Genomic DNA, 13,590 nt, shown 5'->3' with positions numbered 1-13,590 from the left:
CAGTTATGAATTTATTTTCTAAATTAAAAATATTGTGTAAGATTCCTTCCTACAAAAGAAAACCTATTCAACTTTTAAACCTTAAAGGTCTGTTTCTTTTTTTTATTAATCTCTTGCACTACTGGCCTTCCCCAAAAGGGTTTCCAGGGATTGCTGCTCATGTCACCTTCCCAGATGATGATAGTGAGACTAACCTGCTCATCTCAAAAGGAGGGGGGAAAAAATCACTGGATCATTGTGCTAACATTTATCACTTGGTGCTCCTTATTTAAAGTCTCTGCACAATGGGCCTGACCAACACCCAGTGAAGATAGTAGTTTTTGAATTAATGACAATGGGTGTTGGCCCAGGCTGAGTACAAAACACTGCTCAGGTATGTTTTCTGGAGCTTGCCCCCCTTTCCTCTTTTATAACTCTGTTTAAAGACTGATGGGCCATCCCGTGGCAGCAGCAGAACAGATGGCACTGGCAGCAGGTTTATTTCCAGAACCCTTGAGAGCTACTAGTATTCCTTTCCAATCATTTGGTAATCTAGCTTTAAATAAAGGCGTGTGAATTATTGTCGGGCTATATCTTTCTAAGGCTATATCTTGCTATTAAAATACATTCAATCAAAATAACTAATTCTGTGGGACTGATTTGATCATGACACAATCAGAACGCCCAGCTGAAGTCCAGAGGAATTTTGCCTGTGTAAGGGAGAATAGAATTAGGCATACCAATTTTTGACTTCCTCCATGCAAGTCATTTCATGTTTAATGTACTATATTACTTTACTACCAGCATCAAATCCTGCTTCCTTACTCCTGTGTGAAATCCGATTGATTTCAGTGGGACTACTCCAATGAGAAGGTGAGCAGGACCCCTTACTTCCAACTCTGTGACACAAGATGTAATTAATCACATGAATAGTTTCATTCTGGTAATGCATCTCTCCTTTAAAACCATATTCTGGCTCCACTTACATTGTGTGATTGATGTTAACAGAACTGCTCCCATGAGTTAGGGTTTAAGGATCAGGGCTTTGGTTAGAAGTCATTTCTTCTGTAATCTGTTATGCTGAAGTTCTCACCCTCCAATATTCCCAAAGAGGAAATGAAGGATTCCGAGGTGCAGTGTAAACTCACTCCTGGGCCAAATCTTGTTCCCAATAAAGTCAATAGGGCCAAAGTTTGCTCCTTAATGCAAAACTCCTATTGCTGAAGCAGTGTTTCACCCTGATCTACTTTAGAGGAAAATGAAGTGGTGAAAATACACACAAGTGATGCTATAAAGGTGCTGGAGACTGTCAATTCTCTTGACTATGAAAACTGTTCAACAGAACTTTAGCTTAAAATTATAAGCAGTGGTAGCTTGTACAGTGCACTTTAAGGAAAAGATTTCTTCCTCCCAATCACTGTGACTTCCTGCATTGTTGCTACCTCGTTTGTTCTTGTCAACAAGTACCAGCTGGAGAAAATATATTTAAAATTACTCCATATTTCCTCTTCCTTTTAAGATTTGAAGCTATCAGGGAGACATAAGTGGACAAAGGTGTTTTGTCCTCTTTCCTGCTCACTGCAGCTTTTGTGACACTACGTGGCACTTTTGGTCAAATAACATGGTCAGGTTGTTGGGAGTTTTGTTTTTGTTTTTCCTCCCTCCCCAATTTTTAGAACTGTAAATGTGGGGGCCTAGGTATGGGAGATGTGTACAAAAGAGGGTTAATAAAAAGAAATTGGCCTAAAGAAGTTTATTATAATTAATATCAAAATATTAGATAATTGGGTGAATAAACTGACTGTTGAACTGACTGCAATTGGTTTACAGAGCTTATATTTTCACTTGTACAACTTCACTAGGGTTAAGTTCCAAAAGTCTGTCTTTAGTGGTTTAGTAGCAAGGAAAATCCCAGTCTTCTTTTAATGCTCTTCTCTTTCCCCCTCCCCCCCTGCTGCCCTTCAGTTTAGTGATGCACTGAGCTCTTGTGTGCTGAGATGAGGAGGAGATAAGTCACTGTTAAAAACTATGCTACCATTGAAAAATTAATGCTGGTGATTGTTTTGGTAATGAGAGTCTGGCCACAGGTATTGAGGGTGTAGGGGCAGCATATTTCCTGCAGCTGTGGCAGCACGGGCAGCCTATGATTAGGGCCTTTTACCACGCATTTCTCATGAATTCAAGCAATGTTTATGTTGACTGATTTTTGGATCAGGCCTGAAATATATTTAAATTGGGCATTAATACTTGAGCATTTTTCTTACATTGTGGAAAACTACTTAAACTACAGTACTTAATATACAGAGGAAGGAAGGGACTCCATCTTCTTAGGATGGAAATGCCTGAGAGAGAGCAAATGTGGTACTAGAAGGAGAACAGGGTGGTCAGATTAGAGGGAGAAAACAGACAAAAGGGAAAAGCAAAACAATACAAGACTGTGAGATTACTAAAGATGGAAGGAGAGAGAAAACATGCAAGTGGAAAAGAACTACCACCCAACAGCTCAAGCCTTATTCAGTTTTATTTGTTCATTTTCCTGCATTTGGCCAAGTTCTAACATTTGAGATTTTGCAGCCCTACATTTTAAACACACGAGTGTATCTCTCAGACGGAGTTTGTGTCAGGTATGATGACAGCTCACTGGATAGGGGGCAGCAGGGGAGCTAAATAACCAGACCCGGGCTTGCCAAGCACAACAAGGTGCTTTGTGTGAGTTACACCGAAGTCTATCACCAGATTGAGCACTAGCTATTGCCTGCTCACTGACTATGCGTAGGAGTACTGCTATGGAACGCCCACCCACAGCCGGCACGGTGACACAGTTACCACCTACTGAGAGAGAATTTGGATTTGCTTTTACATCCCTGCTGGGTTGCAGCTGACTTGAGAGAGCTGCCTGATAGGAAGCTACAGCCTGAACTGTAATTATTGACCAAAACATTTTTGAACCAAGTCCTCAGCTGTTGTCAGTTGCTACCAATCCATCGAAGTCCAGTGGTGCTACATCCATTTATGCTATGGGAATCTCTGCATAGTTACATTCCATCATATTTCTACTTTAAATAGCTGTTTTTTTACATTAACTTAATAAACTAGAAATACTTTGCAACAGCATCTTCAGTTAGGTTGGTTCATTTTCAAGTGTGTGCATGTGTCCTTGAAAATTGAATACTGGAATTTCCTCAAGGGGTGTTTAATTGCTTATCCGTGCTGTACTCATGGCAACTGTTCTTCTTTACTGTGTGTGTGTGTTGGTGTGCTTGTATAGGGCCAAAGTTGATTGTTCTTATGTGGCCAAACTTCCTATTGACATCAGTAGAAGTTTTATTTAGGTGTAAGGACTCCAGGATTTGATTGCACTGTCTTTTCTATGCAGATGCCCCTTATGTTGGGGGGTGGGGGAGGAGGGGCAACAACATAAGACCCAGTCCCTCTGGTGGAGGGACTGGGTGAAGTCACTGGATCTCTGCAGAGGGACAGGGCTGCATATGTGTAATATGTAATTCACATTTACATTTTAGAATAAGCAAAACACATTGAAGTCCAGAAAAAACAGCCGGAAAGGAAGTCTTAACTTTATTCTCTTTTGATTAAGAAAGCCTAAATTTTAGTTCCATGTCATTCCAGCTGTTAAATCACCTTTTTCCCCAGCTTTGCCATTCTCATCCTCAGAGCTGTGGATAGAAAAGAAAACACAAAACTTCAGTGAATAGTATGATTCGCTTTCTGCTTCTGAATCTAAATCTCCTTGTTTAGAATAAGGAAGAATGCACTTACCCGAATGGTTAGATCCAACAGACTAAGCATTATTTTAGTATTATAGAAAGAAATTAGTAGAAAGGATTAGTGCTGGTAATGTCATAGCATAGATGAAGTACAGAGAATGACTCCATTAACACTTTTAGAAGATAGGTGGGCTAAATTTCAAAGCTTATTAAATTTTTTTTTTTTGCTTAATTTAATGCACAGCAAACAGCTGGTATGGTTCTTGATTGGATAGGTGACAAGTTTAAAAGAAAACATGAGTAATTAAACTAAACTCTTTGTTTATAGCCTTCACTTAGTGGTTTAGTTTAAAATAGGGCTGTTAACTCACACGATTAACTCAAGAAATTAATCGCAATTTTTTAAATTGCGATTAATCGCAGTTTTAATTGCACTGTTAAACCATAGAATACCAACTGAAACTTATTACAATTTTAGATATTTTTCTACATTTTGAAATATAGAGTTCAGTTACAACACAGAATACACTGCTTACTTTATATTTTTTATTACAAATATTTGTACTGTAAAGTGATGAACAAAAGAGTATTTTTAAATTTACTTCATACAAGTACTGTATTGCAACCTCTTTATCATGAAAGTGAAACTTACAAATGTAGATTTTTGTTGCAGTTACATAACTGCACTCTAAAGTTTTGCATTGTTTTGTTTTTGAGCCTAGAAGTCCACTCAGTCCTACTTCTTGTTCAGCCAATTGTTTACATTTTACATTTACAAATTTGTTTACATTTATGGGAGATGCTGCTGCCCACTTCCTATTTACAATGTCACCAGAAAGTGAGAACAGGTGTTCATGTGGGACTCGTGTAGCCGGCATTGCAAGGTAATTACATGCCAGATATGCTAAACATTCGTATGCCCCTTCATGCTTCGGCCACCATTCCAGACGACATGCTTCCATGCTGATGACGCAACACTCCAATGTGGACCTGAACCACCAAAAAAGAAAATCAACCTTTTGCTGGTGGCATCTGATTCAGATGATGAAAATGACCATGCATCGGTCTGCACTGTTTTGGATTGTTATCGAGCAGAACCTGTTTTCAGCCTGGATGTATGTCCTCTGGAAGGGTGGTTGAAGCTTGAAGGGACATATGAATCTTTAGCACATCTGGCATATAAATACCTTGCTAAGCCAGCTACAACAGTGCCATGTGAATGCCTGTTCTCACTTCCTGGTGACATTGTAAATAAGAAGTGGGCAGCATTATCTCCTGCAAATTGTAACCAAACTTGTTTGTCTGAGTGGTTGGTTGAACATGAAATAGGACTGAGTGGACTTCTAGGCTCTAAAGTTTTACATTGTTTTGTTTTTGAGTACAGTTATTTTTTGTACATAATTCTACATTTGTAAGTTCAACTTTCATGATAAAGCGATTACACTACACTACTTGTATTAAATGAATTGAAAAATACTATTTCTTTTGTTTTTTACAGTGCAAATATTTGTAATCAGAAATAAATATAAAATGAGCATTGTATACTTTGTATTCGGTGTTGCTGAAATTAATATATTTGGAAATGTAGAAAACATCCAAAAATATTTAAATAAATGGTATTCTATTGTTGAACAGCACAATTAATTGCAGTTATTTTATTTTTTTCCGCTTGACCGCCCTAGTTTAAACACTTGGAAACTTCTCTGTTCTTTTGGATTAACATATGTAGAAGAGTTGATTCCGTTCACACTGGAGTAGGACTAGGGCAGCAATGTCACAATCTTACCATTAGTCACGGTAATGTGGTTTCTCTAAGTACTAAGGGCCTAATAATTGTAACTGGAGTGCTGTAGCTAATTTCAAAGTTACAATGGAAATGCAGGTGATTAAATATTAAGGTTCTTTCTAAAACAATGATATACTACTACTTTAAATAAAGAAAATTTCTATAGTATGTCTAAAAAAGCTACAGTCATAGAGGTGTTCTCTCCCTGCCCTCCCCCCTCGCCCCCATTGCCTAGCTCTGTCTACTGTGAGATAAGTGGGGTCAAGGATTTAGTCATCTGTTATCTGATTTATGAGGATCAACAACTGTCCTTGGGGAGCCACTGAGTGTGCATATTAAACTTGAAAGTTATTGCTAATCATAGGTTACACTCTACATCTATGGGGAAAACCTGCTCAGCAGACCAAAGGCCGAAGGCTCTGTAGCTACCACCTTCAGATCTAGGAATTTTGGATGATGAATCCTATCATGGTTTGGAAGAATGATCAGTTAAGCATGTGATTTAAAACTTAATTTGACCATCTGGATGTGCGTTGCCCCTTGCTTTACAGAAGTTGTGTGGAACACATTTTTTTTTCTTCTGTATTGAGTTTTTATTGCATACTGTTTTCCTCCACATGAATGTAGTTGCACATCAGTTGTGTTTTCCCTTCACAACAAAGAAATAGGAAAGGAAAACTTTAGTTCATCCACTCCAACTCCCTGCCAAAAGGCCCAGACTTTCACCACTTCTCCTGATAGAATATTCTACCACCCTATTAAAGGTCTCTGGTAGGAGATTTTCCTGCTATTCAGTCTAAATATTTCCTTTATTTGTTTCATCCCATTCCTCCTAGTTTGTGTGACCCTAAGTGCATGGGTGGCAGGTTTGTATAATTTTTAGTGGTGCCCAGAACAGCTCCAAGTAGAGCCGTCCCATCCATAGGACGGACCGGGACAACCGCTGTGGGCCCCGTGCTTCAGGGGGACGTGGGGTCTGGGCAGAGCCATCCCATCCCTAGGATGGACTGGGGCAACTGCCCCGGGCCCTGCATTTCAGAAAGATGCGGGGTCCAGGGTGGCCTGGTGCTGGCAACAGCGAGTGACCCGGCCCCAGCCTGCTCCACTCCGCCCCACTGGCTCCCAGTATTGCTCGGGGGAAGGGGTGGAGTAGGGGCGGGCTGGGGCCGGGTTGCTCGCTGCTGCTGCTGGCGCCAGGCCTCCTGCTTAGTCCCCAGACTGCCCTAGACCCAGAGCCGACCCATCCATAGGATGTACTGGGGCAACTGCCCCGGGAACGCATACTTTGTGGGGGCCCAAGCTTCAGGGGGATGCTGGCTCCAGGGTGGCCTGACACCAGCTGCAGCGAGCAACCCACCCCTTCCCCCAAACCCCTGCCCTGCCTCTTTCCAGTTTCCACCCCCTCTTCCCCGAGTGACACCAGGAGCCGGCGGGGCAGACTGGGGCTGGGTCACTCGTTGTTGCCAGTGCCAGGCCCCCCACTAATCCCCCAGGCTGCCTGGGACCCTGAGTCCCCCTGAAGCGTGGGGCCCCCCAAAGCACAGTAAGCCCAAACATTGGTGGAGCTGGGCCCATATTCCTAAATATTGGTGGAGCATGGGCACCATGAGCCCATACAACTCGCCGCCTGTGCCTAAGTGCTTTGCCTCTCCCTGAGTGGTGTTTGGCTCATGCAAACATTTGTAGACCCTAATTCACTTGCTGGAAATTAAATGAAGAAAATGAAATGTTCTAATACATTTTTTTTTTAAATTGAAGTTGTAATCCTAGGGCTAGACCCTATGGAAGCAGTAGACTGTAACTGTACCTTGGTGTCCTGAGTACACCACCATTCTCAGGGGGAGGCAAGTATGGTTGCCATGTAGAAAGGGGAGGAGTTCGTTCTGCAATTCTAGTACTGCATGGGGATGTGTAGGAAACTCTGGTTCAAACCCCTGGATCCCCATATATATAGGCAGAGAACATGGCTCACGTGCCTCTGAGCTGACCCTGACTAGCATTAACCTTTACAGCAATTTACTCTGGAGATTCTTTTCAAATTAATTTTGCCATAAGACATCTGTGCCCTAGTCTCATTTGCCATCCACTTCCCCTTCATTTTTAGCAGAGCCCCTGATACATGTTCTTCATGTGCACATGTAACCATTGGCTCCTCAACCCTCTAGTGCCTAGTTGATTGTTTTCCTCTCTATGCTACATGTAGCATCTGACCCAGAGTTACTGGTCTAAAACACAAAACAGGAGCTTGGAATGGGATAACAATTAACAGTAATGTGCCAGATTCATTCCAGGTGTAACTTCACGGATTTCAGTGGCGTTACCAGGATGAATTTGGTAGTGGGATTTGAGAGAATTATTGATTTGTAAACAGTTTTTCTTTCTCTAAGCAGTAGCCCTTTGTAAAACATTGTTACTTTGGATATAAGAGGTTTTCCTGCTTTTGTTTCCTTTTTAGAACTAGCAGTATGACTACAAGGTTATTTGGAAAAATTAGTCATTTCCTGGCTTTTTCCACCATCTAATATGGCAAGGGGTGGAGACAAAAAGATGGGGGAAGGAGAGGGATGTGGCCCTGTTCCATGTTCCACTGGGAACTTTAAAATACATTGTTAGAGATAGTATTGCACATAGTAAGTGAAATTCTGTCCCTATTGAAGTCAATGACAAAACCCCTATTGATGTCTATGGGGCCAGGATTACATCCAATGACCTGTTTCTCCTCTCTCTCATACAACTTTTAAATCAGTAGAATTACACAAAAATAAAAATGGGGTGGAGCAGATTCTCTTATGTTTTTACTACATGTAAGGCTTGCCTTATTCCCACTGAAGTAATTGTTAGTTTACTGTTAAAATGAGGCAGGACCAGCCTGTGAGTGTATTTCTACCTGCCAAAAGAAATTCAGCTTCTGAAAGTGAAAGAAAAGTAAACTTTAAAATTTCTGACTGCATGGTGCATGAATGCACCATGACAACATGAATTAAGTGAATGCATCCTTTCACAATAGCTATGCAGAAACTTCTCCAAGTACAGAGATACTCAGGCAATATTACTTGAAATTGCTAGCTTGATACAATGAAGTATCCATATCCTTTGGAGATATTTACATTTAAATTGCTACTCCTTTCCTAATATTCTAACTATTGCTAAATCACCAATGGCTTGTTAGCTAAGGTCCAATCTTGCATGTCTACTGCAATCAAAACTACTGGGAATTTTGGAGTGTGGGAGGGGGGTGCAGGATCAGGACACAATTGGATACATTTGAGTTATATTATGATGATGTCTTTTTTTCTTTTAAATGTAATATAACCTTTACCAGTTGATTGAAACATGCGCCTCTTATTCTTTAGATATATTTCACTGATTGCTAAATTACAGTATAAATATAAAACATATTAGCTTATTTTGATAGACAACTATTGCTATTTGAGGATTTCTTTTTAACATTTTTATAAAATTTTACATCAAGAAAGAGTGCAAGACTGTATATGTTAACAGATTAGAAAAAAGTAAAGTATTTTAATAATTAAAGACAGACAGACAATACAGACAGACTGAAGTTAACATACTGACAGGAAAATGACATTTAATCATAATTTAAAAATTATAAAAATATCTAAATAACTCAGGCTAGAAAAAATATTAAAATGTGCATAAACATAGTCAAGGCAAGGTAGGCAAAATTGATCCAAGAAGAATGTAAAGCTGCTTGCTAAACAGTCTTTCTAATTTAAGGCATAAATGAGATTATACAGGAAGTAGTTAGAACACAGGCACAGATATGTCCCAATAAGGAGATACACAGTGTAAGGAGCAATGCTATTTGTCACCCAGAAGCAGAGTGAATCTATTCTTATATATCATATGCCAAAAGAAGAATTTTAAATTGGCATTTCTAGAAGAACCAAGAGTGTCAAGTTTCTGTTTCATTTTTTTAATCTTTGAACATTATGGAAATAGGTTTTTGGAGATTAATTTTCAAAATGCTCATTATTTCAAAATATGGCAATTAGTGCATTTCTGAAGGTGAAAAAAGCATTCCACAGTACTAAAAATTCAGATTAACATATGTTAACAAATAAAAAGAGTAAAGACATAGACCAATAATTGTGTAATTGTCCATAAAACAGCAGAAGAATAGGAAAGTGCTAAGGATTGTTAGTAGGAAAAAAGAGTGATGCAATCAGTTGTTACATGAGTGAACAGCAGTGACATGACTTTCCTTTTTTATTACCTGTTAATGAGGGATCCTCTGTACCATCTCCAGATAGCTGGCCATCAAGATGAGTATGGTACATAGGAGAGCTCAAACTTTCCTCTTGTTCTTGCAGTGATATGGAATTTTTGTGGGATGATTTATTCATGTTTCCAGCTAGGTTGCCCTCTGGGATCCTCTGTGGAACTTCTGCTGTTTGTTTGTTGGGTGGCTGGTAAACTTGACTGTAATGGCCTACAGGATGATATGACGGTCTCTCAGATTTGCTGTCTTCTTCATCATCATCATCAATGACAACCAGTTCTGCATGGATAATTCCATCATATCTCGACAAGTTTTTGTTTGCTGCTGCTTCTTCATCATCATCATCTACGTGCTGATAACCCATGAAAATCATTGTAACCGGTTCTGTATCATCCACATAACATGGCACAGCTTGAACAATGCTGTACCTAACATCTTCATCAGCATCCTGCATGACAGGAGACTTTTCACTGGTATTCTCTGAGTTCATAAACATTGCCTCACAATCACTCTCTCTTGTCTTCTGATAGGGTTCCAAATCCTTTTGTAGAACTCCTCTTTCGTCATTATGTATTATCCTGGTTTTTGAACTAATGTGTACCTTTCCCTCTTTTTGCTGAGACCCTGGAGAGAGAGACTTTGGCAGTGTTAATTTGGGAAGATCAAAACCATTTTCTTCATTGTGTTGCCTGTTGCCTTTGTTATAGAAAGATTCATTTTGATGATTGCCAAGTTCATTAGACTCTTTTTTAACAATGTCTTCCAAATTTGATCCAGGAACTAATTTGTCTTTCTGGGGAGTTGTTGGCCTGTAAAACTGGTTTGCATACACAGGCTCATGATACTCTGTAGGAGATTTAGCATTTTTTTCAGTTGCTTTTCTTAAAAGATCTTCCACCTCAACAGGTGCAAGCTCATCTATGCCATTGTGTGTTACACTGCCATTGGACCATGTTGCATAGACTGACTTCCTACCATCGTCATAGACTTTTACTCCTGTACTTTTAAACTCATCAGATGGAAGAGGTATGGTAGACAAAACTGTGCTTTCCCCAGTCTTCATATCTTTCTCAACTTTAATTTCCATGGCAAACAATGCTGTTAAGAGAAACAAGAATTTAACATTGATAAATTAGTAGCTGCAACAAATATTTAGATTTTATCCTTATGAGAGGTGGTTTGGATAAACTGTCAAATCTTGTAGTCCAATTTTCAGCAGAGATTGGCCTGTGCCACAGAATTTGGATCCTGAGTCTAAGGCACCAAAGAATGAGGCATGCATTGAATCCAGATCTCGGTTCTGAGATTGATCCCGCACTTTATCCCCTGCTGCCCTCCTCAAAGTTTGAAGATATTAAGAAACAATATTTTGATTGGGTTCATCTCTGATAGAAAATCAGCTGTTTGAGGCTCCATTATGCAACACTAAATGAGAAAGCCAGGTTAAACTTGGTCTCTTGAGGCCAACTCCTACAAGGTGCTGAGCAGTGGGAGTCAATGGGAATCGAGGGACAGTAATACTATGCAGGAGTAGAGTCTCAGTCTTAAAGATAGTGGGAGATAGGAAGCTTTGTAGAGGTCAGGGGATGATTAGATTTGGGTTATTCAGCAGGCATAACTGCTCATAGTAGTCCACATAATGCATTTTCTATCGGAACCAGATAGGGGTTACATCAAGTATGGTAAGTAAGTGCTGGATGAAAGTGCTAGAAAACATTGGGCCTCATTTTTAATGGTACACTAGTTATACAGCAGTGCCACACAACTGACTACAATGGAGTTACTGTGTGTAAGTAAGAAGAGAATTATGCCTATTATCTGTAGTCTCTCTATTCTTTCCTTAAATAAGTTAGCTTTAATTTTTTAAGAGGCTTATGAACCATTACAAATCTGCACTCTTTCTAGAGTTACGACCAATCTGTACCTCTTCTGTTTTCATCCTCATCCTCAGTTCCTGCATGTCCTGCCCTTTTCAGTGCAGAAGGTCTGAAGGATTTTGGAAGGTCAGGTATATTGGTATATATGTAGTCCACCGCCTCTGTTAAAAATAAATAAATAGGAGATCCAGAGTACTTTTCATTGCCTTGATACAACAAACATTAAATTTTTATTTTTTTTAAATATAAAATGCTTTGGTTGAACATACCTTCTTGAATTTCTGCTTTAGCTGCCTTCACAGACTATGAAGAAAGAGCAACAAAAAGTGATATGTGATTACTGCGGTTTTAAGAAATTAACTCAAAACACAAGAGACTTTTCTACTGCACAACTGTTTAAGTTTTTGTGTAGCTCAGCTTGAACTGGAAGATACCTGGAAATGGAAATAACCTCTCAACAGGACAGTTGCAGTTGTGGGGCAAGCTTTCCCATTCCACTTTGACAGCATGCCTTATCTATCCCCTTAGAGTCTGGCTCCTGACAGCCTCTCTCATAGTTTCACATGGCACTGGAGAACAACCCATAGATTTGTACATCTGGAGTGTAGAGGTCAGGGTGTTCTTAGTGGAGGGTCCTCACTTCAGGAATTACTTTTTCTCCTGGAGCTGACAAAGCCATAGGGCAATTATGGCCGTGAGTAGTCTCATTGAAGTCAGTGAGTCTATTTGCATGAGCAAGTGTGCAATCTGGCCCCAAGTTTGTTGACTTTCAGGCATATTGCTGAAAATCTGTTTAGATAGGGTTTTCCTGAAGTTATGGGTTAAGGCTTCTCTTTTATTTCAAGTGGGAGATAAGAAGGTTTTAAAAAATGCTGTTGACATTTTGTCAGCATAGCTGACTAATGATTAATGGTACCACAAGATTTTTATTGTAAGTGCACTTAGGATCTATGACAGGTGCACAATATAGTGTAGCTGTAGCCTTGTCAGTCCCAGGATACTAGAGAGACAAGGTAGTTGTCACAATATAGTTGCTTGGAGTGACCACCTCAAGGGTTTAGATAGCTCAGTGTCCATGATCATTATTCATTCCTTGCCCTCTCTGCTGAGATGGCCTGCAAAGCTGCCAATTGCCGATTTTGTGATGTGCTGTAGATATTTTTTCCATTGAGTAATGGCTGAAACCACCAAACTCTTTCCATATAGATCATAGCCATTGGATGGTGTAATCTTTTGGTCACTCTTCTGTGTTAGATTTGAACTACTGAGGTGAAATACCTTGTATCTTAATATCAGTCCCATGATCCATTCAATTCCTCTTTACTAAAATCTATTTGTTATAATAATGAATTAAAGAATCCTGTTTCTGAAGTGTTGTAACACCAACCTTTAAGATATCTTCTGCTGTTCTCTCAACTGATTTAAGCTTCTTTAAAATTGCCTGTTCATTAACTGAGATTTTCATCTCTTCTTTTTCCAGAGCTTCAATTTCTTTCTCAAGTCTGCAAGCATAATTTATTTTATATAACAATATTGAAAGAATATGTATTAAAATGCAATTAAGCTTACAGTATATGTCCTATAGCGATATCGATGCACCTGATTCCTCTCACACTTACACCATTTTTACACTGATGAAACTGATTTGCTCTTGATTTAGGAAGGTGTGAAATCAGAATATGCCTGTTGTTTTTACAGGCCAATGTGTTTGTCACAGATCTCTTCAGAGGATACTTTGAAAATAAACAGATTAAGGCACCCTGGTAAAATTTGCTTATTAACTCTTTTAGAAGGGGATGGAGGGAGGAAAGGAGGCCCCTAAAGGATTTCTTCACCTTCAGCTAAACTCTCTCAAGCATTATCACAACTAAAATGGTGTTCACCTCCCCATAACAATGACTTAAGATATTAGGCCAGTTCACAGAGGGGTGAATGTTTTTATTTGCTCACTTCTTTGTTCTGGATCACCATTCTCCCATG

The 13,590-nt window shown here is 39.5% G+C and overlaps 1 protein-coding gene across 3 annotated transcripts in view; it reads right to left on the bottom strand.

Annotated features, from left to right (window-relative positions):
* Window positions 1–3,534: 3,534 nt before the first annotated feature.
* PALMD (palmdelphin) overlaps window positions 3,535–13,590 on the bottom strand; it is a 70,823-nt gene continuing 60,767 nt past the window's right edge. For all 3 annotated transcript variants that reach the window (XM_008170619.4, XM_042840625.2, XM_065554280.1), the window contains 5 exons: window positions 12,998–13,112; window positions 11,880–11,913; window positions 11,658–11,771; window positions 9,728–10,831; window positions 3,535–3,653 (listed from right to left, as the gene is read on the bottom strand). In XM_008170619.4, the coding sequence (XP_008168841.2) occupies window positions 3,610–3,653; window positions 9,728–10,831; window positions 11,658–11,771; window positions 11,880–11,913; window positions 12,998–13,112 (1,411 nt within the window). In that variant the 3' untranslated portion in view covers window positions 3,535–3,609. The remainder of the gene's footprint in view (window positions 3,654–9,727; window positions 10,832–11,657; window positions 11,772–11,879; window positions 11,914–12,997; window positions 13,113–13,590) is intronic.

This window comes from Chrysemys picta, chromosome 8 (genome assembly GCF_011386835.1).
Source record: "Chrysemys picta bellii isolate R12L10 chromosome 8, ASM1138683v2, whole genome shotgun sequence".
NCBI classification, from domain to species: Eukaryota; Metazoa; Chordata; order Testudines; family Emydidae; genus Chrysemys; species Chrysemys picta.
Note: the sequence above shows the minus strand (reverse complement) of the source record. Positions and strands in the feature narration are given on the sequence as shown.